The 13,115-nt window shown below is 35.0% G+C and overlaps 1 protein-coding gene across 26 annotated transcripts in view; it reads right to left on the bottom strand.

Moving 5' to 3' along the window:
• The window catches only part of LOC135491121 (collagen alpha-1(XIII) chain-like), a 64,837-nt gene that overhangs the window by 16,546 nt on the left and 35,176 nt on the right, over nucleotides 1-13,115 (bottom strand). For 14 of the 26 annotated variants that reach the window (XM_064776868.1, XM_064776853.1, XM_064776821.1 and 11 more), the window contains 7 exons: nucleotides 12,086-12,130; nucleotides 11,569-11,601; nucleotides 10,554-10,589; nucleotides 9,216-9,251; nucleotides 6,273-6,317; nucleotides 2,993-3,073; nucleotides 691-744 (listed from right to left, as the gene is read on the bottom strand). In XM_064776868.1, the coding sequence (XP_064632938.1) occupies nucleotides 691-744; nucleotides 2,993-3,073; nucleotides 6,273-6,317; nucleotides 9,216-9,251; nucleotides 10,554-10,589; nucleotides 11,569-11,601; nucleotides 12,086-12,130 (330 nt within the window). The remainder of the gene's footprint in view (nucleotides 1-690; nucleotides 745-2,992; nucleotides 3,074-6,272; nucleotides 6,318-9,215; nucleotides 9,252-10,553; nucleotides 10,590-11,568; nucleotides 11,602-12,085; nucleotides 12,131-13,115) is intronic. The other 12 variants (XM_064776973.1, XM_064776944.1, XM_064776958.1 and 9 more) reach the window with 8 other exon arrangements.

The raw sequence follows: 13,115 nt of genomic DNA, 5'->3' as shown, positions 1-13,115 counted from the left end.
CAACACAATTATTTGGAGCAGTCAGAATTTGCAAATGTTTTGCGGAGTCATCATAATTCTGGAGTGCTGAAAGTTAAAGTGTACTCTCAACCTAATTACTGGGTGCAATCATAACTTTAAAGTGTTTTGTGAAGTAAAAACAGTATTCCACCTTCGTTTGACACCATTACTTGAAACAGGGTACCCGAACGTTTTTGAAATTCATAAACAATCAATATTACTTCATATAAGCAAATGTTTCTGTGAAAGTTACAAATGTATTGTCGAAGTTGCAACTGGAACATGTTGATCTTAAATGACATTTACGTGTCATTTCTAAAGATAAATCAGCGATAATGTGTGACAGATAATTTCGACATCAGCAATCTTTCCGTGTGTATGAAAGTATAGACTGTAACACCTGCATGTCTAATGCTTACCTTTTCCATAAAACTGACTTATGACTAGAATAGCTATTTAATTGTTTTGATTGCAATCCCGAGTAAAATTTAATGACAGACACTGGTTGCCAAAAACAACACTTATAGAGCACTTCACAACAGGGCTGACAGTAATCTTCACGTCCATCGTTCCTTACTGGTGACGGACAACCATGAAGCGCTAATCCGAAAATTAACACGACTGTCATTATCAGTTTGACGAGATCCTCATGGGACTGACACAAATGGCTGACCCAAGACAATCACCTACCGTTGGTCCTAATTTTCCTTCGAAACCTGGTGGGCCAGGGGGACCGGGAGGACCCTGTAAGCAGATGCCAAGTGTTATGGTGCAAGACAGCAAAGCATAGAAAGATACCATACACAAGAGAGTAGCCTAATGCTTTCAAATATGCCAAGTTAATTAGCATTGAAACATTACAAACAAAATTGATGGATATCGCTGAAATAAGATTGAAAATGGAAGCCCTATGGCTACAAATACAATGCCAAATGCCTCTTTGTAACAAGGAAAATTAACATTTTAAATGTCATAATTTGGTTTGCATGTGCACCAATTTGTGTAGCAGGAGCATTACCCAGACAAGTTTTGACAATCCGTGCAACTTTTTGTTTCGGAATGCCCTCAAGATACCAGTAAAACGTTTTTCTAACAGCTCAGATGTACCATCCACTGGGGGGCCACATGTAGATACTAAATACAAGACTTTGTCCATCAATTTTGTTTGCTTGTGGGTGCTTGAATTATAATTACTACTCCAGGCAATGCTGAAATACAAAATCTTCTTAGTTGGCATTAATGCAGGAATATGGAGTTTCTTTTTCTCAACATATCACAACCCACAAACATGTTTCAACACTGAAAAACTTTCTGACACACTATTATGTTCACTTACAATTTACAGTTAAGCATTCTACTATTCTATTATTAATATTGCACTATGTACACAATCCATTCCAATGTATTACAGTATTAGCACTATCAATCATGCACATCATCACACACATCAATAACTGATCAGATCATATTTCCTCAACTGTCAGCTCCAACCCTGGTTGCAATGCAATCAAGGATGGAAATTTCTTAAACAATTATTATGCATCGGAAAGTTCGATGTAATTGTTATGTTACCGGACTTGAAAGAAGTAAAGCTTTATATTTCCCTCTGTTCACCACAAAATCCAAATTAACTAAACTGTAAGAGATATACCTGTAGGTGATGGACAACAGAATTTCTCATATTTTAAACCTCAAAAGATCATTTTAACAAAAATTCCAAAATAATACTGGTAACATGGTGCACCTGATACCATCCTAGACTCACACCCGTAAGCCTGTAGTCTTCTTACCAATAACAACGGATAATCACAGTGCAGGTGTCTCCACATCATGTACAGCATTGCAAAGTTCCTTTCTTCAAGAATGTACCAGAATAATCAGTACGTGCAAGTACCGATGATTCGGACATTTTTGGTGAAAGAACTTTACTACTTACCTGATTTGGTATGAGGTGGCTGTTATTTTGCTAGAGCTGAAGCTGGAACCTCGTCCATATGTGCTAGCATGCCATGGACATCAAGTGTAAGGGTTAAGCATCAAGGCAACTGCTGCATTCACACACAAGACTCAGTATTTACACCAACTTATTAAATGCATCAGACATAATTTGGAGTTCCACAGGGCTCAACATTTTGGCCATACTTGACCAATAGCTGAATAGGATAATTTACGCACGAGACAATATCCCACAGGTTAAGGTGAAAAGGAAAACAATTCAGTTTCACTAAAATTTTATAGAATATGCATACATGTACTATACAGCTCAACTACTGAAAATCATACTGGAAAATACTAATCGTGTATAGATGTACATATTTGTGTTATATTGATTAGTTATACACTTAACTACGGGGTTGGGTTGGGCAGCAAATTTTCATATTGGTCAGCGCTCCTTTGAAATTGGAAAAAGACGAATTTCAATTGAAAAACATAATTCTCAGTTGAAAATCACAAAATTCTAATTTCAAATGACTACTGATGGAGAAGGCGTTTTGTTGATTTGTGGATGCAGTGTTTGGTTCAATGTATCGTTTATGTACATCATACAAGATTACTAGTTTCCAAAAAGTCAACAGCATAATGAGATAATAATTGTGTTTTCCTGAACAAGGAAAGCACAGTTAAACTGTCTATGCAACAAATTGACATCCCTCAATGTTGATAAAAACAATACTTCCTTCAGCAAATAAGATTTTTAAAGCATTACTTGTGAACCTCCACTCTAAGTTTATAAGCAACTTTGCTGATAGACAGTTTAACTCCACAACTGGAAATGAACCATTTGAGAGGCCTCGAATAACTAATAATCAACCAACTTTGTACAGAGTGAACATAGTATTGGAATTGAGATTTCAAATTACCACTGCCAAAAATTAGAAAAAATAATAGGCAGATACTCGCAAAGGGCTCCAAAGTTACCTATTATATACTATTAACTATTCCCTGCCTTTCACATGTTTCTTTCCATTGTGTACCTGCTTTGACTACTAACCCTTATTCCAGGATCGCCTTTTAGACCATTCTTTCCATCTTGTCCGGGTAGTCCAGGTGCTCCAGTAACCCCCGGCGCCCCCTACAGGTGTAACACAGCAGTAATGTCAGAGCAAAGCAAAGCATGACGAGAGATCACGGGGAAAGGGTGACTGTATCAACCAGCACTAAACCCCAGCACATATATAAGAAAGAAAAACAAAATAAGTTTTGTTCAAGGAACAAATCTATATGTAATGATATTCAAAACCAGTCTTCAAATTTGGTTATTGGTTTTCTAACTTTCAAGAATAACATGGACATATAAGTTGTGCAGGGAAAGAAGTGGTTTTTCAAAAAGATTACTATAAGACTGTAACCATTAACATAATAATAAACCGGTTCTTGCCCTGTATTGAAAGAATGTTTCCTAAACGATAAGGCAACAGGAAGAAATATCTGTCTGAGCAAAAGATATGTGCTGGAATAATGCTGCATAATCTGATCGGGGATACAACTACTAGTACTACAGCTGCGTATGTTATGTTACTGAAGACAAGGATTACTCATCAGTTGTAACAAAGATTAAATATATTGGACTGAAAACTGTCGGACGACTTCTATCTACCAAAACCTATTTATTACTAATAAACATTAAAGTGCTATTTTTCTTACAGGAGTCAGCGTTAGTGAACATCAAGATGGTGCTGTGCAGAACACTAAGCCTCTTTCATGGCACTGTAGGAAAATATGTGCCTAGTTTGAAAATAGACTTGCAAAGAAAGGAGATTGAATCCAATTGGTAAGATTATATATACTCGTATAATTTGAAAATAGGCGAATATTCTTAAAATGGTAGATAGAAGACCTACTAAAACATTTTAGTCGTAGTTGTTTTTTACAGCAGTGACTTTCCCAGTGATCTGTATGGACAATGTGACATGATTATTAGATGGCTTCTACTACGGTTTGGATGGGATTCTAGAAATATCTGGGAGTATGAATGACACAAATACGGACAGAAGCTAAAGGAATTTGAGGTAATAGGAAACAGAGAGGAGTCTGTTTGGAGCCAGGAATTCTTTTGATTAAAATACAACATATAGGCACATATACACATCGTATGATCAATAAGCACAAATTTTAATGTGGCATTAGTTCCAATCTTATCAATGACCTGCGTAACAATGCCAATACCTTTTTCAATCAATGTAGTGACAGTACATTGATCGAAATTTTTACAGACAGAATATGTCCAATATCATCTTCTAAGTAACGAAGTTATCAATTTCATGGCAACTGTAATGGCTCGTCATTAGTGTCACTGTGACACAGTTACAATGGTTAAAGCACAGGAACAATCCACCACTGGAACTACCAATTTCAGCTATTATTTTATTATCATTTTATGATTAGTGATGTAGTGACACCTCCAAACAGCTCATAAAAGAACATCACATACTGAACAATGAACAACTAAACAGACGGAAAGAAATGGAATAAAGTTGTTTCTTACAGTAATCAGAGGAATAAGAAGCAAGTAAAATCAAACTCAACATACCAATATCACTCTGAATTTGGATGTATTATAGAAATTAAGACTTTGTTTCTCTACTGTATTTAAACAAAGCCGAATATTATTTTTATAAATGATAAATATCAAGGTGTTATATTGTGGTGTTTTGATATGGATAATGTTTGTCCATAAGTTAAAATAATTTCATCAACTAAACTTCTAGTCAACACTGAAAGACAATTTGGTATAATTACAACTTTTTCAATAGGGGCTTGGAAAAAAGGGCAATTTTTTTATCAGCAGTCTATCAATCCATGTTCAAAACGTGTGCATTACTAATAACTAGTTTATATCGGGGTTTATCTCGATAACTTCTTTAAAGATAAATGAATATGATAAATCTATACTTCAAACAGCCTACTTGTAATAAAACATAATGACCTATTCAAAGCATAAACTAACCCCACACAAAAGGAAAAAAATCTTTGAAACAACTTTATATCGATGGATGTAAGGATCGTTTCTTAGAAGAAAGCAAGACTGTTCAAACACCTTAAACAATTATGACCAGCAACATCATGTCATCTCACACTCGTCTTATCTCTAATTTCTCTCATTCATTTCAAAGTTCTTTGTGGTATCAGTAGAGAAACAAAAAGTAGCTACAAGTTGCGAGCCATGAACTGAGGTAAGAAGACAGCAATATGACATGATGGTGCTGAAGGTTTTATAAATTTTATTGTTGATAAACATCATAATCATTTGAGGTGCTTAAATAGATTTGTTTCAATTCGATAGTATTAACTCAAACTAGTAACATAAGTAATAGGGATCTCGGTAAATTTGCCAGCATAGTTCCAGATTACCTATTGGAAGATTTCTTAAGATATGGTAAGTCACTTTTATCTAATTTCTATTTGAATCATAACTAGATCAACTAACTGAAATAAATGACAGGCCTGAGAAGACAGATTAACACAGATTTTAACAAGACGATTTATATATTAATTTGGAAACAGAGTGGATGGATTTGTGAACTTTATTTTTTTCAACTGTGACAATGAATTATTTACTTGAATTAGTTTCATATACATACATCTTTTTCAAAGAAACTTAGTTCCTTCAAACATCCATCTGATGGCTTTCTTTCATTAATGACTGTTCATTACATATTACCAACACTCCACAATTTAGGGTATTGTGGTGCTGCTTTTCATTTTCAACCAAAACATCAAGTAGAAGTTTCAAAGCTAAAACAGAAATAGACAAAGGGAAAATCACAATTTCTTATGAGTTTGTTGTTCAATGTTCAGTATGGGATAAGGTAAGGAAACACAATGTTACACATCTACAGCAAATATCAAACTCTATATCTTGAGAAGATCAAACATCTTACATCATGTGATATAGAGTTTAAATGAAATAACTTTAGCAGCTTTTTTGGCAATCACCAATATACAAGAAATACTTATAGGTAACTATAAGTCCACTTGTTCCTTACTTTGAGGTCAAACATTTTCATTGTGGATTGTAAATAGCTGGAAACAGCAGGTGAACAGGTGATTGGTTCAAAATGAATTGCAGCATCACATCTACATCACAACAAAACAGGGCATGCATCGGGTGTGGTCACTTCACTCTTGCAAAATCAGTGAAGATTCTATTAAAAGGGCGTTTATGTTTATATTGTTCAATTTGGAATTTGAATTAACTCCCATGTTTAGTAGCTAGCCCCATTTTAGTAGCTAGCCAATGAATGACATGCATAAATTCACTGCTGACTTACTGGCAAGCCAATAGATCCCGAGGTTCCGTCGACACCCTTTTCACCCTAAAGCGTAAAACAACACAATAGCACACGAGTGTCACATAAACTGACAGACTAGCCTGAGCAGTGAGAAACGGAGAACAAGATAGTGCAAGGGGACTAAGACAGCTCAATCTCTCCACAAAACGTGTTCACTCATTTAAAGGAGCATTTCTTAAATAACTTGCACACAGAATCTAACAATCAACTGCCAATTAAATGTAGGATAGAATGCTCAACAGAGATACACTTCAAGAAGACTTTCTATTATCGCCAACACATCTATTCTATCATCTTTCACTAAAGTAAAAATAAGACCGATTTTCATATTTGAAAGCAAGCCCACTTCAACGGCAGTTTTTAGGAATTGTCACATTTAAAGCAAATTCCATAGGGTAAAAAGGACACCAATTCGCAAAAATATTTCACTCAAAATGGGAGGGATAGAAAAAAGAGTTGAGATTAGCCCACGGAGTGAACAGGTCTTAGAGAGAAGTTCCAAACAGTGGATGACAGATCATGCTAAATCTAGCAAGTAATAGGTCCAATTAATCGACATAACTTTTCAAACAGAATCATATATCATCAACTAATCTACATACGTTCTTCGTTTTATAGAATAATTCAAATTGTTTTGAGAAATTAAACAAGCTGAGTTGAAAGAAAGTAAATCAAAACCAGATAAAACGGTTCTTAATTTAAGCGGTTCTTAATTTAAGCAGCAATGCATTTGAAACTGATTACTACTTTGAGGTTAACTCAGTGAGAATTTTGATTATAGGTTACTGTTGATTTGAAGAATGATTGAAGAATAGATTAGTAGATAACAAAAGAATGAAATAAAAGATGGAAACCATGCAGTTACCTTGTTATTCTAGACGACTACCATGAAGTTTGTCCAAAATTCATGCAATATACTTTCATAATATTTGAAATTTTTGCAGCATGAGGACCATTATCAAACCAATCTTAAAGTATTTCAAAAACTCACTTCAATATAAATGTAATGCTGACCCCTTTGATGATGGGATGACACTGCATGGTAGTTTAGTGGCACCTATCAATCAGCAATCTCACACTTTACCCCGTAAATAATCAGATTCACATTCAGTCTCTTTGGTTTATTTCACCAATGACATGAATCTAGCACGTGATATAGTCCTGTTTTAAATTGTTTGTTAGGACTCTGGACAATAGAGCTTGATGTAAATAGATGGTCAAGTTATAGGTCACATGGCAGTTTCGGCAACCTTTCGCAATGCCTTGCTTAGGAGTCTCTGAACAGCATCAGATTGACAAATTAGTTTTCGTGTGCCGTTTTTGGCATTACAAGAGTGCAGGTTGCTGATTGATTGCTGCCTTTATTTACTGCTTGGTATGAGCTAGAGGTAGGAGTTATACTAGTTGGATGGGTGTAGATCTAGAATGGCAGGTGAAGTGAGTACTAGTAAAAGCAGAAGGACGAGTCCTCCTTGTGTAAGAAGCAGCTATGGCCTTAGTTTGTCTGTAGTGATTCAGTGTATGAATGTAAGCAGTTGCTGCGTGTGTTAATTGTCACACCCGGTTTCCCCCAATGTTTTGACACAAGAACCAATGCAACAAAGTGTTATGGCATAGATGTTATAAAGTGTCCCCTGGTCGTAGTCAAATGAAACCTGTCACAAGCCATAAATAAACAGGACCACTGCTCTTTCTTGGATTGTTGAAAGAGGTGCGTTCAAAACGTAATTCCACCTACAGAATAGAGAGCAACGAAGTTTTTTTTGGAAAAACAGCCAGAAATTTCATAATCCGCCAATACATTTTTTGGTAGACAAAACAGATTTCGAGAAAGATTTCTTTAAACTAATGAATAATGCTTTCTTTGGTTAAACTTCAGAGAGATTAATTTTGGCACTAGTATCGATAACAATTTCCTTCAGGATGTAACTTCCTGAAGCAATTTCAAGCAGTTTTGAATCCTGACAATATTTATGACAAGGTATGATGAATAAATATCAGAAGTTATTATCAGTTTATAAGTTTTCAACAATCTGAAATGAGATGATGTTAATTTTAAAATTGAAATCAATGTAGAATGACTGACTGCGTTCTTTACTCCAGCCTATTCTTATGTATAACAGAAATTTTAATCAGGCAAAGATGATAATATCATGATTTAAACTTTATATCATGTGTACAGCTACGGATTTCAACATGTCTGAGCATCAGATGTTGGACATCATTCATGGCCTTTTATTGCATTTAACATCGATTCTTATTTTGATATTTATCCTTAAGTTCAATAAAATTATCAACTACGATAAGAATTTGATTCATTTCATCATCAATCAAAGGAAATCGATACCATTATGATATTTGTGTGACATCAACAGTTGTGTATTATAATTATAACTTATTATAACTTATCCTGAGTATTATAACTTATCCTGGTATAATTTAAAAAGTTATAACTGTTGATGTCATATAATCCAATCACTTTTTGTATAAGTTCTTGATTAAGAGTAGGGCATTAGTTCATATGAAAACCTTCAGAAATTAAAAGTGAAGGCCCTAATTAATTTTTAATCATAATGATATGTGTGACACACAAGAGTTGCTAGAGCATGCCTTAAAATCAATGTTCTTTACATCAATGTGAAAGTTATAATATAGGGACTTCCATTGATATTGAAGTTAACATAGGCTATAGTGAAGGTTTTTTTATTGTGAGATAAACATTAGGTAGTGATGTTGAAGTGTGCTGTGTCCATGCTGTTCTTGTTTACACTCCGCCTATGCTTTATAGATAAGACCTATTATACAGAAGTGGGCTCCATGCAGAATCAAGCCAAGAATGCCTTGAGCCTGTAGCATTCAAGGTATTCTTGAGACATTAGTTCTGCATAAAGCGCCACATATCAGCACACATCATAAACCTACCGGCACGCCATCTAGGCCATGTAAACCTGGTTCCCCCTACGATTATATCACAAAAGAGAGAATGAGTGAAGAATGCATAAGGGTGCAATTCTAAATTGTTATGAAGCAAATCAAACGAACACCGTTTGGGTGATGGGGTCAAAAAAGGACATTATGTATTCCTCTTTTGTGTTTGTTGGCAGGGGAGGGGAGGGGGTCCTGTGACAAACAGTGTTCGTTTTTTGGACCCAAAGAATATTGACAAGCTCCCTGAAGAGGATGGTGCAAAGCTATAACCTATTTGTAATTATGAGTTTCTAGGTTCTACGAAATACCTAATGATATCAGGCGGGAATTGTCATGACCTTGCTAAGGATTCATTCAATTCGAGTAAAAACTTCAATTCAGCGCTGTCGCAGATTCATGGAAATTTGTCACTGACCTAATCCCATCGTTAGTGATGTTGTATAGCAAAGACTACCGAGACAAACTGGCCCTCCCAAGTCCAGGCATATCTTTGTTTCAATGAATCCAGCTGCTGATACTTCGAAGTTCTTATTCAACTTCCTCAACAAGTAAGTACAACAATGCCTGCTCAAATCTGTAGAAATAATGTAACTTCAAAATAATCTAAACTAGTTGTTCAATTCAAATCTAATATGAGGCCAAAATAATAATATCAGCAATGAATTCGAATGAATGATCTAATACATTGTCTTGGTGGTCAATTGGTGTACTAGTAATTAGTTTTTATAGGAAAAAGTATCAAATTCAAACTGGAATGTGGAATGATCAATAAATGCATGTCAAAAATGTCAAAAATATTATCACAACAGAACTAGTAATTTTTTGTTCATTTTTATCAAATATGATTTCAAGGAGTAAGAATATATTTCATGTAAATTGGTAATTGTAACTCTCATTCAAAGAGATTAAATTGAAATTCACAATGTAGAATTTTTTGACATCATGGGCCACTAGATCTTGTATCCAAGTTTGCTAGTTGGCTTATCTGTTAATCTGTGATAGCCTCAGGAAAAGCAGGAGAGACCCCATACACTACATGGTAAATTACTACATGGGCAACTTTGCCATATTGGAACCAAGTTAACAAAACTTACAGTTCACAAACGGCCCTGAAGATACTAGTTTTGTAAGATACAATTTTGACACCAATGACACAATATCCAATTTATGGTCACCAGCAATCCCTGTACATTTTCTTCTCTAAAATGTACAAAGAGTAACGGCAAACCCATAAACTGAATTTTTGCATGATCGGAAGAATATTATGAATGAAATATGAGTAGATCTCCAACATGGAAAACATGAGAGATATTACTGCATTGAGATGCGTACCTTTAGACCTGAAGGTCCTTGTAATCCTCTGGAGCCCTAGACGCGGTACGACATGGGAAAAATAAGAATTGGCATAGTGAGAAAAGCAACTTTAAAAGCTAGACTACATGATACTAAGAACAATAATGCGAACTGTAAACTCCAATAACTTCAATTTCATGTATGTTACTACTAGCCCATCACAATAACATTTCATGACATCAGTTATTATACAAGTTCATACCAATGAGAATACAAGCCAAAATAGCACAGACATAAAAAAGTACTGGCTTCACTTTGTCTTCTGCAAAAATTAAAGAACTGTTATAATTGGAGTTTACAGTCAGGATCACAAGATTATAATTAGGATAGCAGTATTCTATAGTTTACAACTCACTCCACTCAATTTGTTCATGTGACCGATATTCACAAACACACATTTCATTATTACATCAAGGCACTCTCAGTATACTCTTCATCAACTGCCAAAGTGCTTTTACAAGCCATACAGCAATAAGGAAGCGTTTTTGTCTTCCCTGTTGAAAATTCTTATGCATATGCATCTGCGCACTCTTATCCACCTTTGACATTGATTTCTTTGACATACATGTACATCATCAGCAGTGTACCAATAGTTGCATTGGTTGCATTGCACTGTGGTCAAGTACCGGGAATCCTGGCAGAGTGCATCTGTCCTCAGCACCTCACTACAGTGCAATGAAACCTAATGCAACTATGAAAATATCACCGATTAATGTAAGTCAAATGCTTAAGTGAAGACCAGTAACATTCTCAAAATGGAAGTGAAGTGAGTTGCCCGGTATTATCCTATATACAAGTTAAGCAAAGTGTGCATCAAACAGTTAAAAAATTGAGTATAACGAACTAAGAACAGATAACAAGCCCCATTACCATAAGAGTAGAAGATATTTTCAATACTACCTTTATATTTTGTGATCCCTTCATTTAACTTCCTTTGTCTAAGTGCATTTATAATAGTACACAGATAAAATGACATGAAATATATAAGTCTTACCGGTTTACCGGCTGGACCTGGAGGTCCCATGATCTGCAACAAAGAAAAACAGTTGATGCTTGTTAATTTTAGACTCCAGTCTATAAGAAAGACCGTACTGAAGACAACTACATTTTTATAAGAAAAGAGGAAAAAGATTCACTTTTGTTGAAGTCCGAATAACAGTCCTTGAAACATTCTGAGGAATGGGAAAGTTTCCATTAACTACAAATTTATTGCCAATTGGATGCTTGCACCAAAACAATTTTAATCATGACAGCTAGAACATCATATAAAAGAAAGTGATTATATTTTGTTTCATTCAGGATGCATTAGAGTCATAAAGTTTTATCGTAGAACCAAATTTATATATAAAATGCCTGTCTTATCAATCTCCGACTCAATGGTATTCCCCCACGCCACAACATTAACCCAAATGAAAATGTTTCCCACCTCCAAACTTCTCAAATATGCGAAAGGTAGTTTTCTAATAATATTTTCTGAATTGTTCCTTAGAATACAATTTACATGAACTTACAGTGATGCCATCTCCACCAGTTCCCTCAATGATGCCAGGTTCACCCTGAAACAAACACAAAACATACAATATTCTCAAATGAAAAAAGTGCAGGGCTGATGTTGGTGATTCAGAAGAAATTCAACACTAGGACCAACATTTGACATGTAGGAACGGAAATTTGTTCAAAATGTGAAAGAAAGAAATTTCATGTCTAGTGCTTTTTACTTCTTCAATTTCAAAAGTCTTTTATTGTGATCAAAATCACTAGAATTTTTCGAGTTGATTGCTTTTGAATGTGCATTTATGTGTTAGTGTTTGAATTTTGGTACTATACAATACATGTTAAAGCAAAAGTACTTTATATTAGCGGGTGCAATTACCAAAACCAATTCATGAATTTATGCACTGAAGATCATTTTCTGGTTAGAAAAATGTTAAAAATGCAGAATCTTCATTGTGGTGAGCAGAGCAGTGTAAAAAGCACATTTATACTTCGGCAGAAAAAAATAACTCATGTGAATTAATCTGTATACATGCCAGTGTTGTTGATTCTGAGTTATAAAGTGACGGAAATATGATATAATAAGAGCAGGTGCAAGATTGATGATCTGAAATAATTTACGAGAAAGAAAAATCACATGTTTCTATCTAAGTACGGCAAGCAAATATTCTGGCCTCAGATAGAGCGAGGTTGTAAAGTGAAATGAAAATGAAAATGAAACATTCTTATTATACACAATATATTTAATATATAATACTCGTTTTCACTATTAACATTGAAAATATATTCTTTTATGTTTATTTTGGCATCAACATAAGTAATATAATGCATGTTCGGGTGTGTATGAAATGTGATGGCTGAAACTGTGAAAGGAAAACCTGGAAATGTGAAAAAAATCTGTTTGATGAGTGTCAATACTTACCTGGGGCCCTTGCATTCCAGGATTTCCCATTGCACCATCTTGACCCGGTTTACCAGGGTCACCTGCCTCACCTTTAAACCCGCGTGGACCCTAGAAGCAATGCAAGGCAGAACATGGCAGAGGTC

Source organism: Lineus longissimus, chromosome 1 (genome assembly GCF_910592395.1).
Source record: "Lineus longissimus chromosome 1, tnLinLong1.2, whole genome shotgun sequence".
NCBI lineage: Eukaryota > Metazoa > Nemertea > Pilidiophora > Heteronemertea > Lineidae > Lineus > Lineus longissimus.
Note: the sequence above shows the minus strand (reverse complement) of the source record. Positions and strands in the feature narration are given on the sequence as shown.